The 14,805-nt window shown below is 47.6% G+C and overlaps 1 protein-coding gene across 1 annotated transcript in view; it reads right to left on the reverse strand.

Annotated features, from left to right (window-relative positions):
- Positions 1 to 10,679, reverse strand: part of e2f4 (E2F transcription factor 4) — a 41,340-nt gene extending 30,661 nt beyond the window's left edge. The window contains exon 1 of the mRNA XM_060837836.1: positions 10,389 to 10,679. Coding sequence (XP_060693819.1) covers positions 10,389 to 10,505 — 117 coding nt within the window. The 5' untranslated portion in view covers positions 10,506 to 10,679. The remainder of the gene's footprint in view (positions 1 to 10,388) is intronic.
- Between the last annotated feature and the right edge of the window lie 4,126 nt (positions 10,680 to 14,805).

The following is a 14,805-nucleotide window of genomic DNA, read 5'->3' on the forward strand; positions in this document are numbered from 1 at the left end:
GCATTTCCGAGGGCTTGAAATTCTCCCCAACATGTGGTGCCCAGAATTAGCCAGAATACTTCAACTGGTGCCAAACCAGTCAGTTTAACTTCCTTCTTTTTGAACTCTACTAATAAAGCCATGTGCTTTGCAAAGCTCGTAACAGTGAAACAGTTCGGGAGCTTTAAGATTTCTGAGATGGAGACTCAATGTGTTTAATTGGACAAGCAACACCACACTGCGCCTCTATAGTTTTGTCTGACTGAGGAAGCAGTTGTTGCTAAAGGTTGAGGTGAAAAGTCCATTGAGCAGCTTCAGCTAGTGCAGTTGAGAATGGTCGTAACCTCACTAGGATTGTATCTCTCAGGACAGGAGTTGTGTACGGGCGATGGGTCACATCTACACTGGGTCCAAGCGTCAAATGGTTGAGGGTGACTCAGAGTTTGAATAGGAAGTTCAAAACCTGGGACTTCACTGATCTGATCAGATACCAGGGTGCAACTGATGACATAGAACATAGAAAAATACAGCGCAGTACAGGCCCTTCGGCCCTCGATGTTGCGCCGATCCAAGCCCACCTAACCTACACTAGCCCACTTTCCTCCATATGCCTATCCAATGCCCGTTTAAATGCCCATAAAGAGGGAGAGTCCACCACTGTTACTGACAGGGCATTCCATGAACTCTCAACTCGCTGAGTAAAGAAAATTTATAGTCATTTATAACATTTATAGTCAATCAGAAGATGTAGGTTGTATCAGTTTGTAGGGTGCAGAGTGTGATCCAGCTTGTGTTACAGGGCGTGCAGTTTTCTTTGCACTGTCCTGTATCAGTGGGAATGCTTCTTTAGCTGTCAGCCAGTGGTTTTCATTGAGGGGGATGCTGGGTGATTTAATGTTTGCTGGCAGAGAAAGCCACTCAAAATGGGTTGATCTTGGAAGATAGCTAGCTGTTTGCAACTTAGAGGAAACATCAGGGGGAGCTAAAGTCGACCTCAATGTCAGCTGCTCTGCCTCAGGCAGAATCTCAATGTAACTGGCAGCAATGCTTACTGAATGCATGTGGCCACCAGACAGACAAAGGGGCCTTTCGTGCTTTTATGTTCACAAATACAGACCTCTCACTGGCATCATCTGTCCACACATACACACAACCACAGAGATTGGTCACTGCTTCCAAATGTCAGTGAAAAGGACTGCAGAATACAAAAGAATCCGCTCTAACCAGGAGGACTGGCTCACAAAACAATGTCGGTTCTAAAAAGGTTCACACCTCCTTTCCAAATATTAATGTCAACTGGACTGGTCTGGATAGTTACAACAGTTGATGATAGTTTCATTATCAGCATGATAAAGACTACTTTTTCAATTCTAGAGTAAAAGCTGCTGTGCTTTTACCAGGTGACCAGCTTCAGCCTCATACCTGATAGCCCAATGCCATGTTCGGGCCACCATCTCCTTCCTCCAGTACCCCTTCCTTCTCAGCGGACCTTGTCCAGATAAATCCCTCACCTGATACCCTATACTCCTAGCCCCCCAACATTGGTCCAGGCCCCTCCAGCAACAATCCCATCCCCAGGGCCCAGTCGTTCCAATGTTATCTTCCCTGGGGCTCCAGCGCCTCTTCCTCAGAATCCAGCACGTCATGCTGCAACTTTGAGGGATGTCGGGGTTTGTCTTGTATCATAGTCAGTATAGCTTTGTCCACTTGACAGTAAGTACATCACCTGCTCCTTGAGTGTAAGGCACTGCTGTAACATGGTGCAATGCAGACCTTTGTATCACAGGCCCATTTTTGACCCTAAATCCTCCCGTCTGCAAAGATTACAAACACAGTCATGCACTTTAAAAGCAACATTAAAAAATCAGCTATTTAATTCTTTGGCTGATTTTAAAAAGTACTTACTTTATTTAATTATTTTGGAAGCTGTGGCCTGGAAACAGTTGGGAGGTACACACATTATTGATTCTGATGGAATCATAGCTGGATCAAGCATCAGCTTTGAAAATGTGGTCTCGCCTATAACACAGCCCAGATATGCATGTCTGGGAGCTATACAACAGGGGCTCCAGTGTACTGTGAAATTAACATTCAAAAATACAAACTATTCCCAATGAACTGTGTTAGTTCGCTGGTCAAAAGACAGCGTTTTATATTTAGACCCGGTGTCGGATTTTCCACACTGCCTCCACACAAAGTAATGGCTTTTTCTTTCTGCAGAATAGGAGGCATTTTTAAAGCGGTGCCTGCCCTGCACCATACAAATTAAAAGTTGGAGAAGACCACTTGGCCCAGAGCCTGGTGTGCGATTCAATAAGATCGTGGCTGATCTGATTACTCCACATTTCCCACAGGTTTCTGATAACATTTCACCCCTCCCCCTCACCCCACCCACTGCTTATCAATATTTTGGACACAAAAATATTCAAGGGTTCGGCTTCCACTGTACTTTAAGGAAGAGAACTCCAAAGACTCACCTCAGGAAAAAGAACTCATCTGTCTTAAATGGGAGACCCCTTATATTGAAACAGTGAGCCTTGGTTCTAGATTCTGCTGCTCCAAGAGGAAACATCCTCTCCATGTTCATCCTGTCAAGATCCCGCAGGATGGTCTAAGTTTCAATCAATTCACCCCGATACTTCTAAACTCCGGTGGATATAATAAACCTCATCTGTCCAACCTTTCCTCAGGAAGCAACCTTCACATTCTTGGGATTGGTCTGGTAGATCTTTCTTGAACAGCTGCCAGCAGCTTTCCATCCCTCCTTCAATAAGTGAACAGTTTTACTGATATTGTCTTTCAGGGGAAGAGGCTGGCAGAGTAGGATTTCAACTCAGTGATTCCTCACATTGGGAATGACACTTCTACTGAAGTCTTCCTAGCCAGCACTAAAACAGGATAGAGACCTTTTTTTTTACAAATAGCAGCCTGTCACTACACAGAAAGAATCACCTTCCCAGCAAATGGCTGGGTTTGAACTCTGCTCCCAAAGCAGGTGAAAAGTCACTTTAATTTCAGCTTTTGCAATTTGAATGTTCCTTTCTTTTCTTAAAAATACTTTGTAGGTTAAAACTCACATCACCAGGTTAAAGTCCAACAGGTTTATTGGGAAGTAATAGCTTTTGGAGTGCTGAGCCTTCATCAGGTAGCTGATGAAGGCTCAGCGCTCCGAAAGCTTGCGCTTCCCAATAAACATGCTGGACTATAACCTGGTGTTGTGAGAGTTTGAACTTTGTCCACCCCAATCTAACACCGGCTCCTCCACATCATGGCTACCTTTAAAAATATGGCACTGCCAACAGTGAGGTTTATGCCACTGGATTATTTATCCAGAGGCTCTGCAGACTTGTCCTCAAAAATTCAATTGATAAATCTGGAGTTGAAAGCCTTCTCGGACACGGTGATGATGAAACTATTATCCACTGACACAAAAAAAATCACGCTTTTTTTTTAAAAAGGGGGACGAAATCTGCTGTCTTCATCTTTTCTGGCCTAGATGCAAAATATAGTTGACTCTTAACCACACCCTTAAATGGCCAGTGATGTCCACCTCTCATGCAAGGCTAAAATTACTAGGACTGGGCACATTGCTGGAGTATCCCAATGGAAAATTCTTCTTATACAAGAACCACAATATCCTTAGTTTTCTGCCTTGTCCCCCACTACCTTCTGAAGCAAAAGAACAACCTATCCTAGCTCAGATATTACAGCAGTCGGCAACAGGGCCAGATCGCTGGCTATTTATTTCCACAGCCAAACGGAACAGGTTGACAACAATCTCTTTAGCATGGACTGAATCACTACCACAGCAGACCTTCATCCAGTAACCATACGCATTAAAACCTAATGAAAGCACATCAGAAGAGAAATGAGACTCTATGCCGAAACACTGGTCTCTATGTCATAACAAATTACTGTTTTGAATAGAATCTCTCTCTTTTAGAATATCGTACTTATATATAAGAGATGATTTTTGGAGTGGAGTGACTTATGTAGTGATCATTTTGCAAGCAGAGAAAAGACAGCCAGCGAGTGGTTAGTCAGTTTGCTAGTATAGGGAGGAATTCCAAACGATTGATCTTGGTATACTAACCAAGAGTCTCACACATCCGCTCAAATGACTGACAAAGATAGGCAAGGTTTTGGGTCCAAAACCTACCTAAGGGATGGCAACCTCTGGCAGTATTGCACAAGAGCACCTATAGCGCAGGCCTCTGGGACAGAGCTTCATCAAAAGCTAAAAGGTAGTTACAATACCAGCAACTAGCCAACAATATAGAAAATTGCTAGGTATGACTTGCTTAGAAAAAAAAAGCAGGATAAATTCAACCTGGCCGATCATTGTTATATCAATCTACTATTGATTATCAGAGTGAAGGAAGGAGTCAAAGGTGTTATTAAATAGCACTTACAAAGAAATAACCTGCTCACTGATGCTCAGTTCGAGTTCCACCAAGTCATTCAGCTCCTGACCTCACATTAGCAAACACGAGCCAAGGGGTGAAAGAGCTAAACTCGAGGGGAGGAGAGAGTAATCATAATCATATAGAATCCCTACAGAGTGGAAACAGGCCCTTCAGCCCATCAAGTCCACACTGATCGTCCAAAGAGTAACCCACCCTGACCTGTTCCATTACCTTATTATCCTACATTTACCCCTGATTAATGCAGCTAACCTACACATCCCTGAACACGAAGGACAATTTAGCATGGCCAATTTACCTAACCTGCACATCTTTGAATTGTGGGAGGAAACCCATGCAGACACGAGGAGAATGTGGAAACTCCACACGATCGCCTGACGCTGGAATCGAACCCAAGTCCCTGGCGCTGTGAGGCAACAGTGCTAACCACTGAGTACCGCTCCACTTTTGAAATCACTTTTGACATCGAGGCAGCATTTGATAGAGTGTGGTATCAAGGGGGTCTAGTAAGACTGGAGACAATGGGAATCAAAAGGAATCTCACTGGTTGGAGACACACCTTGCACAAAGCAAGATAGCTATGGTTGACTTAGCCAAAGGACATCACTGCAGGAGTTGCTTAGGTAGTGTCCCTGGTCTAACCATATTCAGTGGTTTCAATGACATCAATTCTGACCTCCATGATGAAGGAATGTTCAAAAATGACAGCACAATGTTCACTGCCTCTCTCTTTTAGAATATCATACTTACATATAAGGTTTGTGACACTTCAGATACTGAAGCAATCTGTATCCACATGCTTCTCAAACCTGGACAACGTTCAGGCCTGGGCTGATAAGTGGCAAGTAACAGTCATGCCAGTCAAGCAATGACCATTTCCTATAAAGAAAAACGGATTGCTGCCCCTTGATATTCAATGGCATTACCATCATTGAATCCATTATTCCCACTGGCCCTAATCCTGGGTGTTTCTACTGATCAGAAATTGAACTGAAGCAGCCAGATAAACACAATGCAGGTTAGTGCTCAGCAACTAACTCACCTAAGTGAATATTCCCCCCAGTGCCTGTCCATCATTTACAAAACACTAGTCAGGACTGTGATAATACTCTTCATTTTTCTTAGATGATTGCAGCTCCAACAAAACTCAAGGAGTCAGACACCATTCAAGAGAATAATATATCCACTTGTCTGACACCCAAACCACCATCTTCAAAATTCAACCCCTTCACTAACAATGTGTAGTCCCAGCAGGGTCTACCATTCACAAGATGCACTGCAGTAACTCACCAAGCCTCCTCTAACTGCACTTTTCAAACCTGTGATCTCTTACACTTAGAAAAGAGAGAGCAGCTGACACAAAGGAACACTACAATCTTCAAGCTTCCCTCAACATGTACGCTATCCTGTCTTGGAAAATCATTGTTCCTTCGTCATCGTTGGGCGAAAATCCTGGAACTCCCTTTCTAACGTGATTGCGGGTGCCCTGATGGTAGCAGTTGAAGGTGGCAGCTCACCATCACCTTCTCTAGGACAATAATCACTGGCAGAGCCAGTGACACCCACATCCCATCAACAAATATGATAAAACAAATTACCCCAAATGAGTCTGCGTGGACAACAGAAGGAAATGGGGTTCTGAGTTTGTGCAACCAGTAGTTTTATGAAACAGATGTTATTGGGCACAATAAGTAAAACTTGAAAGATTCAGACAGCACAGATCATCAAATGGTCTTTGTGCTCCCCTCTGATTCAGGTAGCCAATCCTCATGCTTGACAGTGTCAGCAGCATTATGATCAAGGGAAAAGCTCACAGCACAAAACTGCACATGGAGGGCAGAACAATGCTGGCCTGGAACTGCAAGTGCCAAGATTTTCAACATCGCTCCAGAATGGAGCAGCCTGCTCAAGCAAAATCCACCAACCAGGATTATCAATGGAAGATTTTTAAGGTATCCCATCTGCACTCCTATAAGATACAACATTATCAGAGCTGTGCTGGTTGTGGGGAGGAACTGGAGTAAAAGTACTGGAAAACGATGAGGACTAAGGCAGCTGACAGCTCCGACACTGCTCACCCACTTCCATATTGCACACGCCTTGTCCACGCAGGGAGTGGTCTGCTCTCCCTCAAGGACATTAATGAAACAATTAGGATTTTAGCGTCAATCACAGATTTGCAGGTACTTTGATCAGAAAACTGCCACAGTTGTAAGCTGCATCTTGGGCTAGAAAGAGAAGACAATTGTCTTAATGATAAAGTCCTGGGAAGTGTTGCCAAACACAGAGAGCTTGGGGTGCAGGTTCATAGTTCCTTGAAAGTAGTCAAAGGTAGACAGGGCGGTGAAGACGACATTTGGTTTGCTTGCCTTTATTCGCCAGTGCAGTGAATATAGGGGTTGGGAGGTCATATTGCAGCTGTACAGGACAGTTGTTAGGACACTTTTGGAATACTGTGTTTCAATTCTGGTCTCCCTCCTATAGGAAAGATGTTGTGAAACTTGAAAGGGTTCAGAAAAGATTTACAAGGATGTTGCCGGGTTGGAGGATTTGAGCTATAGGGAGAGGCTGAACAGGCTGGTGCTGGTTTCCCTGAAGCATTGGATGATCTTTTAGAAGTTTATAAAATCATGAGGGACATAGATAAGGCGAATAGCCACGGTCTTTTCCTTAGGATAGGGGAGCTCACAACTAAACTGGATAGTTTAATGTGAGAAAGGAAAGATTTAAAAGGGACCTAAGGGGCAACCTCTTCACACAGAGAGTGGTGCATGTATGGAATGAAGTGTCAGAGGAAGTGATGGAGGCTGGTACAATTACAACACTTAAAAGGCATCTGGATGGGTATATGAACAGGAAGGGTTTAAGAGGGACATCAGCCAAATGGGATGAGATTAATTTGGACAGAAGGGTCTGTCTTCATGCTGTACAACTCTGTGATCAAATAGGCATCTGGATAGGTACATGAATAGGAAAGGTTTAGAAGGATGTGGGCCAAATGCTAGCAAATGGGACGAAGGCAGATTGGGATGTCTGGTCAGCATGGACGAGTTGGACTGAAGGGTCTATTTCTGTGTCTTATGACTCTGACTCCAAATCACCCAAGATTCCTGCCTACATTCAGCCACGTACTAGTTCACTCTCATGTGTGCCCAAAACTTCAGCCCTTGTTCTTGAATACGTAAGAATCTTATGGCAAGTCAGAGGGAGGAGAGAGCGTCCTTCTACATACCCTCACACAATCAACATGTATTGTGCTGCAAAATCATGATGGATAGGTGGATACCCACTGAGCCTTAACTCGATCGTCAATCAGAAAACGATATCAGGAAATATAAACTGCTGAACAAACTGCCATACTGTCCTGTTGAGCAAAAGGCTGCGAGCAGGCAAGAATTTTCCGCTACCTCATTCAGGGGTTGCGCCAGCCACAGAGGGCCACACGGGAGGGAACAGGAAGTAAACATAGCAGGGAGATCGGACATCAATAAGCAGCTTACTCAAAGAAATTCCACCTCTGCAAAGAAAAAAATGCCGTGCTGAAGCAATTACAGAAATCCTACACTGCAGATAATTCACCTTTAATTAAGGGGTTCAGGATGTTAACAGGAGTTACAATGGATTCTAAGGGTCAAAGGTGAAGGAATGCTCAGGATATCATGAATGGATTGAGCTATTCTGCGTCCTGTGAACCCATGACACCCCTTAATACTCCTTCACCTTTGACCCCACAAGGCCATTTTCACTTCCTGTTGGGACATTATGAATGGAACAAAGCTTCCTCGCTGGAGGGAAGACTGCAACAGGCCACGAGTTACATCTGTAATGTTCCACTGCTCAGTAGAGAGGACATGGAGATATAGCTGCTTCCTTTAGTATTCCAGAGGGGGCCAACCTACCTACATTTAACAGCTGAAATCTCAACAAATATGTCTTACTGAGGATGACACAGAGAGGCTGTCAGTAACAAGAGCTTTGTGACACCAGTGAGACACCCAGGAAGATAGAGGAGGGGGTGGGACCTGGGGCTTTATATTGACAGATTTTCCAAACTGACAACCAAAACTCAACAAAGTCTCCATCCACCCCAGCCTCCAGGAATGACTGACAGGGGAAATCAACAATCAGCTACAGTCTGTCCACGAGCAATGTTCTCCCTCGATGTGGTCATGCCATTTTGTAACTCCATCACCTTCAGCAAAGAATCCTTCCACATACCCCACTGACCTGTTTCCCTACTTCTAAAAACAGAATGTCATTCACCCCAATGGGATGGTGCGAGATGGGTTATTGAACTGAGGGGAATCAGAGCACAATTAGATGCTGACAGGGTTAGTAACAGAGCCTGGGAATCGGAGGATCACAGCACCACACTGGCAGCCTCACAGCAGCAACTGAAGCTCTGACCAACCACTGACTGGCCAAAACCACAAACCCACAACCAAAATCCAGGCCCAAGAAGAGGACAAGAGGTCACAGGTGGCACTGGACTGGCCCAGTCACAATGTCTTTAACTAAGTGACCCGGGACAGTCGAACAGCAGTCGAAATCAAGAAGGCCTTGACAGATTCATATCTTCTCCAAGATAACAGTTATAGGAACATTCTACTGACAATGGGGTTCTCCTCCCACCATTTTCCTGAGCTGTCCCCAAGATCTGTCTTTTGCCGCAGCCACCCTATGCAAAGTTAGCACAAGATAGCAATTGTTATCTGTCAGTCCAGACTTTCAGCAAGCTGGTTGAGGGGGTGAGCAGCGTTTTAGACATGAATGTCTAAATGAGATCTCTTCCACGTGTCCTCTCTCACAGGACACCCTGGTCAGTGATAGAAGCAGCTACTTCACCACTGTCCTAACAGAGGTGCAGTGCCTCAGCACAGATCAAGGACTGAACCCCTGACCTCTGGTAAACTGTGTGTGGCACTGAACAATGCAACTAGCAACTGAACCAGAGTAAGCACGTGCGTGTGCGTGTGTGTGCTGTTGAACAGACTCCAACATTGCTTTTTAGCAAACTCCAAGACAAAGGAAAATGAAGGTCTACCTGGGTGACCTGAGGAACAGTTATTACCCAGAACGTTTCAGCAGTGACTCAGTGTGAATGATCCCAGTAGCCACAGTAATGAGTTCAGCAACAGGACATCCCCACGCTGGATAGGGCTCCTCTCTCTCTTTCAGTACAATGTTATGTACTGTAAAAGATAACATTCACCCTTACTGCCAATAATGAGAGTGAGATAGACACTGCCAGTAGGGGAGGCACAGCAGGGTTGGCAAGAGGACAGACGGAGTAGTGGGGCGTTGGGGATGAGGGAGAAAGTGGGGGGTGGGGATGGGAGGGGGGAAGTTGGGGGGGGATGAGGGGGAAGTGGGGATGAGGGTGGGGTTGGGGGGGAAGTGAGGTTGGGGGTTGGGGGGATGGGGATGAGGGTGGGGTTGGGGGTGAAGTGGGGGAGTGAGGTTGGGGATTGGGGGGATGGGGATGAGGGTGGGGTTGGGGGTTGGGGGTGAGGTTGGGTTTGGGGGGAAGTGGGGGGTGAGGTTGGGGGGATGGGGATGAGGGTGGGTTTGGGGGGGGAAGTCGGGGGTGGGGATGAGGGTGGGTTTGGAGGGGGAAGTCGGGGGTGAGGTTGGGGGTGAAGAGGGGGCGGGGGGCTGGGGGCTGGAATGCACAGCTGAACAGGGCGATACCAATGAGGGTGATGGGGGGGGGGGGTGTGTGTGTGTGGGAGAGCAGACCCTCCAGCGGACGCGGGCTACACCGGCAGCTTGAGCACGTGCTGTCCCCCTCCCCCCGGGGATGGGGGCGCGCGGCCTGCTCTGCGTCTCGCGCATCCTGGAGGGCTCCAACCGACATCCACGCGACCCCCCCCATCCCCCCCACCCCTCTCCATCTCCAAGGCCACGCGGGATGGGGGGGGCAGGGCAGTGTCCCGGCCTCCGGGTATCAAACCTAACCCCCTGTGACCCCCCCCGCTCTCTCACCACTTTCAGGTCGAGCACCCCGTCCTTGGCCTCCTGCAGCAGGGTCACGAACTTGGTGGTGAGGAGTCCCAGGCTCTTCTCGTGCCTGCTCGGAGTCTGCGGTAAGGCCTCGGCCATCTTCACCAACACTCTCCCTCGCTAGTTCCTCTCTCCCTGTATCTCTCTCTCTCTCCCTGTATCTCTGTGGACGGTGTTTTATTCTCTCTCTCTCTCGGTGGGTCGGTAGCCGTTAGCAGCGCGCAGCACGCCGGGACTGATTTGAACTCGGAGCAAACAGCAGCCTCCCCGGGCCCCGGCCAGGGAGCGTCCTCCAACCGCCTCACTCCCCGAAAAACGCAAACCTTCCCCCGGCCAGGGAGCGTCCTCCAACCGCCTCACTCCCCAAAAAACGCAAACCTTCCCCCGGCCAGGGAGCGTCCTCCAACCGCCTCACTCCCCGAAAAACGCAAACCTTCCCCCGGCCAGGGAGCGTCCTCCAACCGCCTCACTCCCCGAAAAACGCAAACCTTCCCCCGGCCAGGGAGCGTCCTCCAACCGCCTCACTCCCCAAAAAACGCAAACCTTCCCCCGGCCAGGGAGCGTCCTCCAACCGCCTCACTCCCCAAAAAACGCAAACCTGGCCCCGGCCAGGGAGCGTCCTCCAACCGCCTCACTCCCCGAAAAACGCAAACCTTCCCCCCCCGGGCCCCGGCCAGGGAGCGTCCTCCAACCGCCTCACTCCCCGAAAAACGCAAACCTTCCCCCCTCCCCGGCCAGGGAGCGTCCTCCAACCGCCTCACTCCCCGAAAAACGCAAACCTTCCCCCGGGCCCCGGCCAGGGAGCGTCCTCCAACCGCCTCACTCCCCGAGAAACGCAAACCTTCCCCCGGCCAGGGAGCGTCCTCCAACCGCCTCACTCCCCGAAAAACGCAAACCTTCCCCCCCCCCCGGCCAGGGAGCGTCCTCCAACCGCCTCACTCCCCAAAAAACGCAAACCTTCCCCCGGCCAGGGAGCGTCCTCCAACCGCCTCACTCCCCAAAAAACGCAAACCTTCCCCCGGCCAGGGAGCGTCCTCCAACCGCCTCACTCCCCGAAAAACGCAAAACCTTCCCCCGGGCCCCGGCCAGGGAGCGTCCTCCAACCGCCTCACTCCCCGAAAAACGCAAAACCTTCCCCCAGGGCCCCGGGCAGGGAGCATCCTCAAACTGCCTCACTACCCGCAAAACGTAAAGCCTCCCCCGGACCCCAGCCAGGGAACGTTCTCAAACCGCCTCACTACCTGCAAAACGCAAAGCTTCCTCCGGACCCCAGCCAGAGAATGTCCTCAAACCGCCTCACTCCCCACAAATCGCAAAGCCTCCCCCAGGCCCTGGCCAGGGAACGTCCTCAAACCACCTCACTCCCTGGAAAGCCTCCCCTGGGCCCCCTCAAAGATGCGTCTTCAAACTGCCTCACTCCCCACTAAGTGCAAAGCCTCCCCGGATCCCCACCCAGGGAATGTCCTCAAATCACTTCACTCCCTGCAATGCATAAAGCCTCCGGGTGCAGTCAGGGAGCATTTTTAAACTGCCTCACTCCCTGCAAAGCCCCCAGGTGCAGTCAGGAAGTGACCTCCAATTCCCCCCACTCCCCTACCTGCAGAGCGCAAACCCCTGCCCCGGGTCCTCGGCAGCATCTGTAAACTGTTGCTTTCCCCACATATTATAAAATCTCCAAGATCTGTTCAGGGAGCATCTGCAAATCACCAAACTATCAACAAATGCAATACTTCCTGTTGCCTACATCGGGGCATGTGTACTAGAAACATGCTCCCCAGAACCACAGAACTGCCTACCTTAGGAAGTCTCTTTAAATCACCATTCCTTCTGCAAAGTGCAGAATCTACCAACCCTGTCGTAATCTCCACAAAGGGCAGAATATTTGGGTGGGTTTAGGAACGCAATAAAAGTTAGCCTTTATCATCCATCTTTAACATCCCAAGTTTGAAGGCTGTGATGTGTTGGTTTGAAATAGGAATTGAGGCCTGGGGTTTGATTAGCACTGATCTCATTGAATGGCAGGGTAAGCTTGAGGGGCCAAATGGCCTCCCCTTGTTCCTTTTCCTTATGTTCTTACAGCTTTTCAACTAAAAGAAGATTTCAGCTCAACTGCCCAAACCCCTCCACTGACCTCCCTCCAAGATCTTCTGCCAACCACCTTCATTACTCATTCATCATGTTTTGGGGAGATGGTAGCATCGTGCTATTATCACTGGACTGGTAATCCATGTAAAAACATGTGGGGGACATGGGTTCAAATCCCATATGACAGATGGTGAACTTAGTTCTCTGACTAAATCAACAACTAGTTTAATGGTAATCATGAAACTACTAGCAATTGTCATCAAAATCCATCAGGCCCAAAAATGGCCTTTAAGAAAGGATAATCTGCTGCTGGGGTCTGTCATTCCAGACCCACAGTGCTGTGATTGTACCCTTGGCATGCCTCTCAGTGGTATCAAACTGCTCCAAAGTCTTAAAAAAGGAATAAAATCAGTTGCATCAACCAAGTATTAGAAATAATAATAGTACCCACAGTCCTTTTGACCCTACAAAGTGTTGCTGATCCTAATAGATCTAGCACATGATGTGTTGTCAATCATCAGCTACAATACCAGGTGATCAAACCTGGTTCAGTGAGGAGTACAGGTGGACATGCTAGGGGCAGTACCAGCCATACCTCAAAATGAGGTGTCATCCTGGCCAAACTACAACAGGGGACTTCCTGCGTGCCAAGCAACAATAGACAGAGCTAAGGGTTCCACAACAGATGGATCAGATCGAAACTCTGCAGGCTTGCCACACACAGCCATGAATGGCGTGGACGATTAAACAACTAGCAAGAGAAGGGGCTCCAGAAATCGTCCATAATGGAGGAACCTACCACATCAATGCAAATGACAAGGTTGAAGTACTCTCAACCATGTTCAGCCAGAAGTGCTAATTGAATGATCCATCTCAGCCTCCTCCTGAAGTCCTGAATGTCTCAGATTCCAGGCTTCAGTCAATGTACTCCAAATGGTACCAAGGAACAGTTGGAGGTGCTGGACACTAAAAAACATTGGATCCTGACAGCATTCCAGCGATAGTACTAAAGGCTTGTGCTGCCAATACAGTTACAACACCTGCATCTTCCCAATAATGTGGAACATTGGCCAGGTATGTCCTGTTTACAAAAAAGCAAAACAAATCCTACCCAGCCAATTACCATCTCAGCAGGATGATGGAAGGTGTCATCTGTTGTGTTATTAAGCAACACCTAACTCAACAGAAACCTACCACTATCAACATCCTTGTGGTTACCACTGATGATAAGCTGAACGGGACATGAGAAGCCACAGCAATGTTTCTACAAGAGCTGGTCAGAGACTAGGAATTCTGTAACCACTAACTCGGCTCCCATAGACTGCCTTCATCCTCAAGATACAAGTCAGGAGTGTAATGGAATACTCCCCACTTTCCTGGATGGGGACAGTTCCAGAAACACTCAAGAAACAAATGCTGGCAAATGGAACTAGATTAGGTTAGGACATCTGGTTGGTATGGATGAGTTGGAGCTAAGCGTCTGTTTCTTTGCTTACATCTCTATGACTCTAAGCAGGATAAAGTGACCCACTTGATTGGCATCCCATCTAACACTTCGAATATTCATTCCTTCCATCATCAATGCACAGTGGCAGCAGTGCACAAGATACTGGAAGAATTCACCAAGGCTCCATTCATAGCACTTTACCAATCTATCACTTCTTCCACCTCAGAGGACTAGGGCAGCAAAAGCCCCAGGCCATAAAATGACTTTCTCTCACAAATGTGGCTGTTATCTGTTTGGTGCACAATGATCAATTCCATTCGCAACTCCCTGGACATGAAGTAGTCTATGCCTGCCTGCAGCAAAATATGCTTATCAAATGGCAAATAGACAACTGCAATTAGAGAAGGCTTTTTTTTCAGTTTCAAAGAATAGATTGAGCTTTTGTCTGTATCTAACACCGTGCTGTGCCTGTCCTGGGAGCATTTGATAAAGACAGTACTCAGAGATATTTACTTTCTGTTTAAAAGACTAGAGGGAGTTATACTCTGTATTGAACAGAGTGCTGTACTTGTCCTGGGACTGTTTGATGGGGACAGTGTAAAGGGAGCTTTACTCTGCAGCTAGCCCTTATGCTGTCCTTGTCTTGGGAGAATTTAATGGAGACAGTGTAGAAGGATCTTTACTTTCAATTTTCTTTCGGTTTTAAGAAGTAGAAAGCTTAAATTTCAGTTTAAAAGATTTGAAGGAACTTTGCTCAGTATTAAACTCTGTGCTGTCCTTACCCTGTGAGGTTTTGAAAGGGATGGTGTAGAGAGATCAATACTTCCATAAGTCATACAGCAGAGAAATAGACCCTTTGGTCCAACC

Source organism: Hemiscyllium ocellatum, chromosome 17 (genome assembly GCF_020745735.1).
Source record: "Hemiscyllium ocellatum isolate sHemOce1 chromosome 17, sHemOce1.pat.X.cur, whole genome shotgun sequence".
NCBI lineage: Eukaryota > Metazoa > Chordata > Chondrichthyes > Orectolobiformes > Hemiscylliidae > Hemiscyllium > Hemiscyllium ocellatum.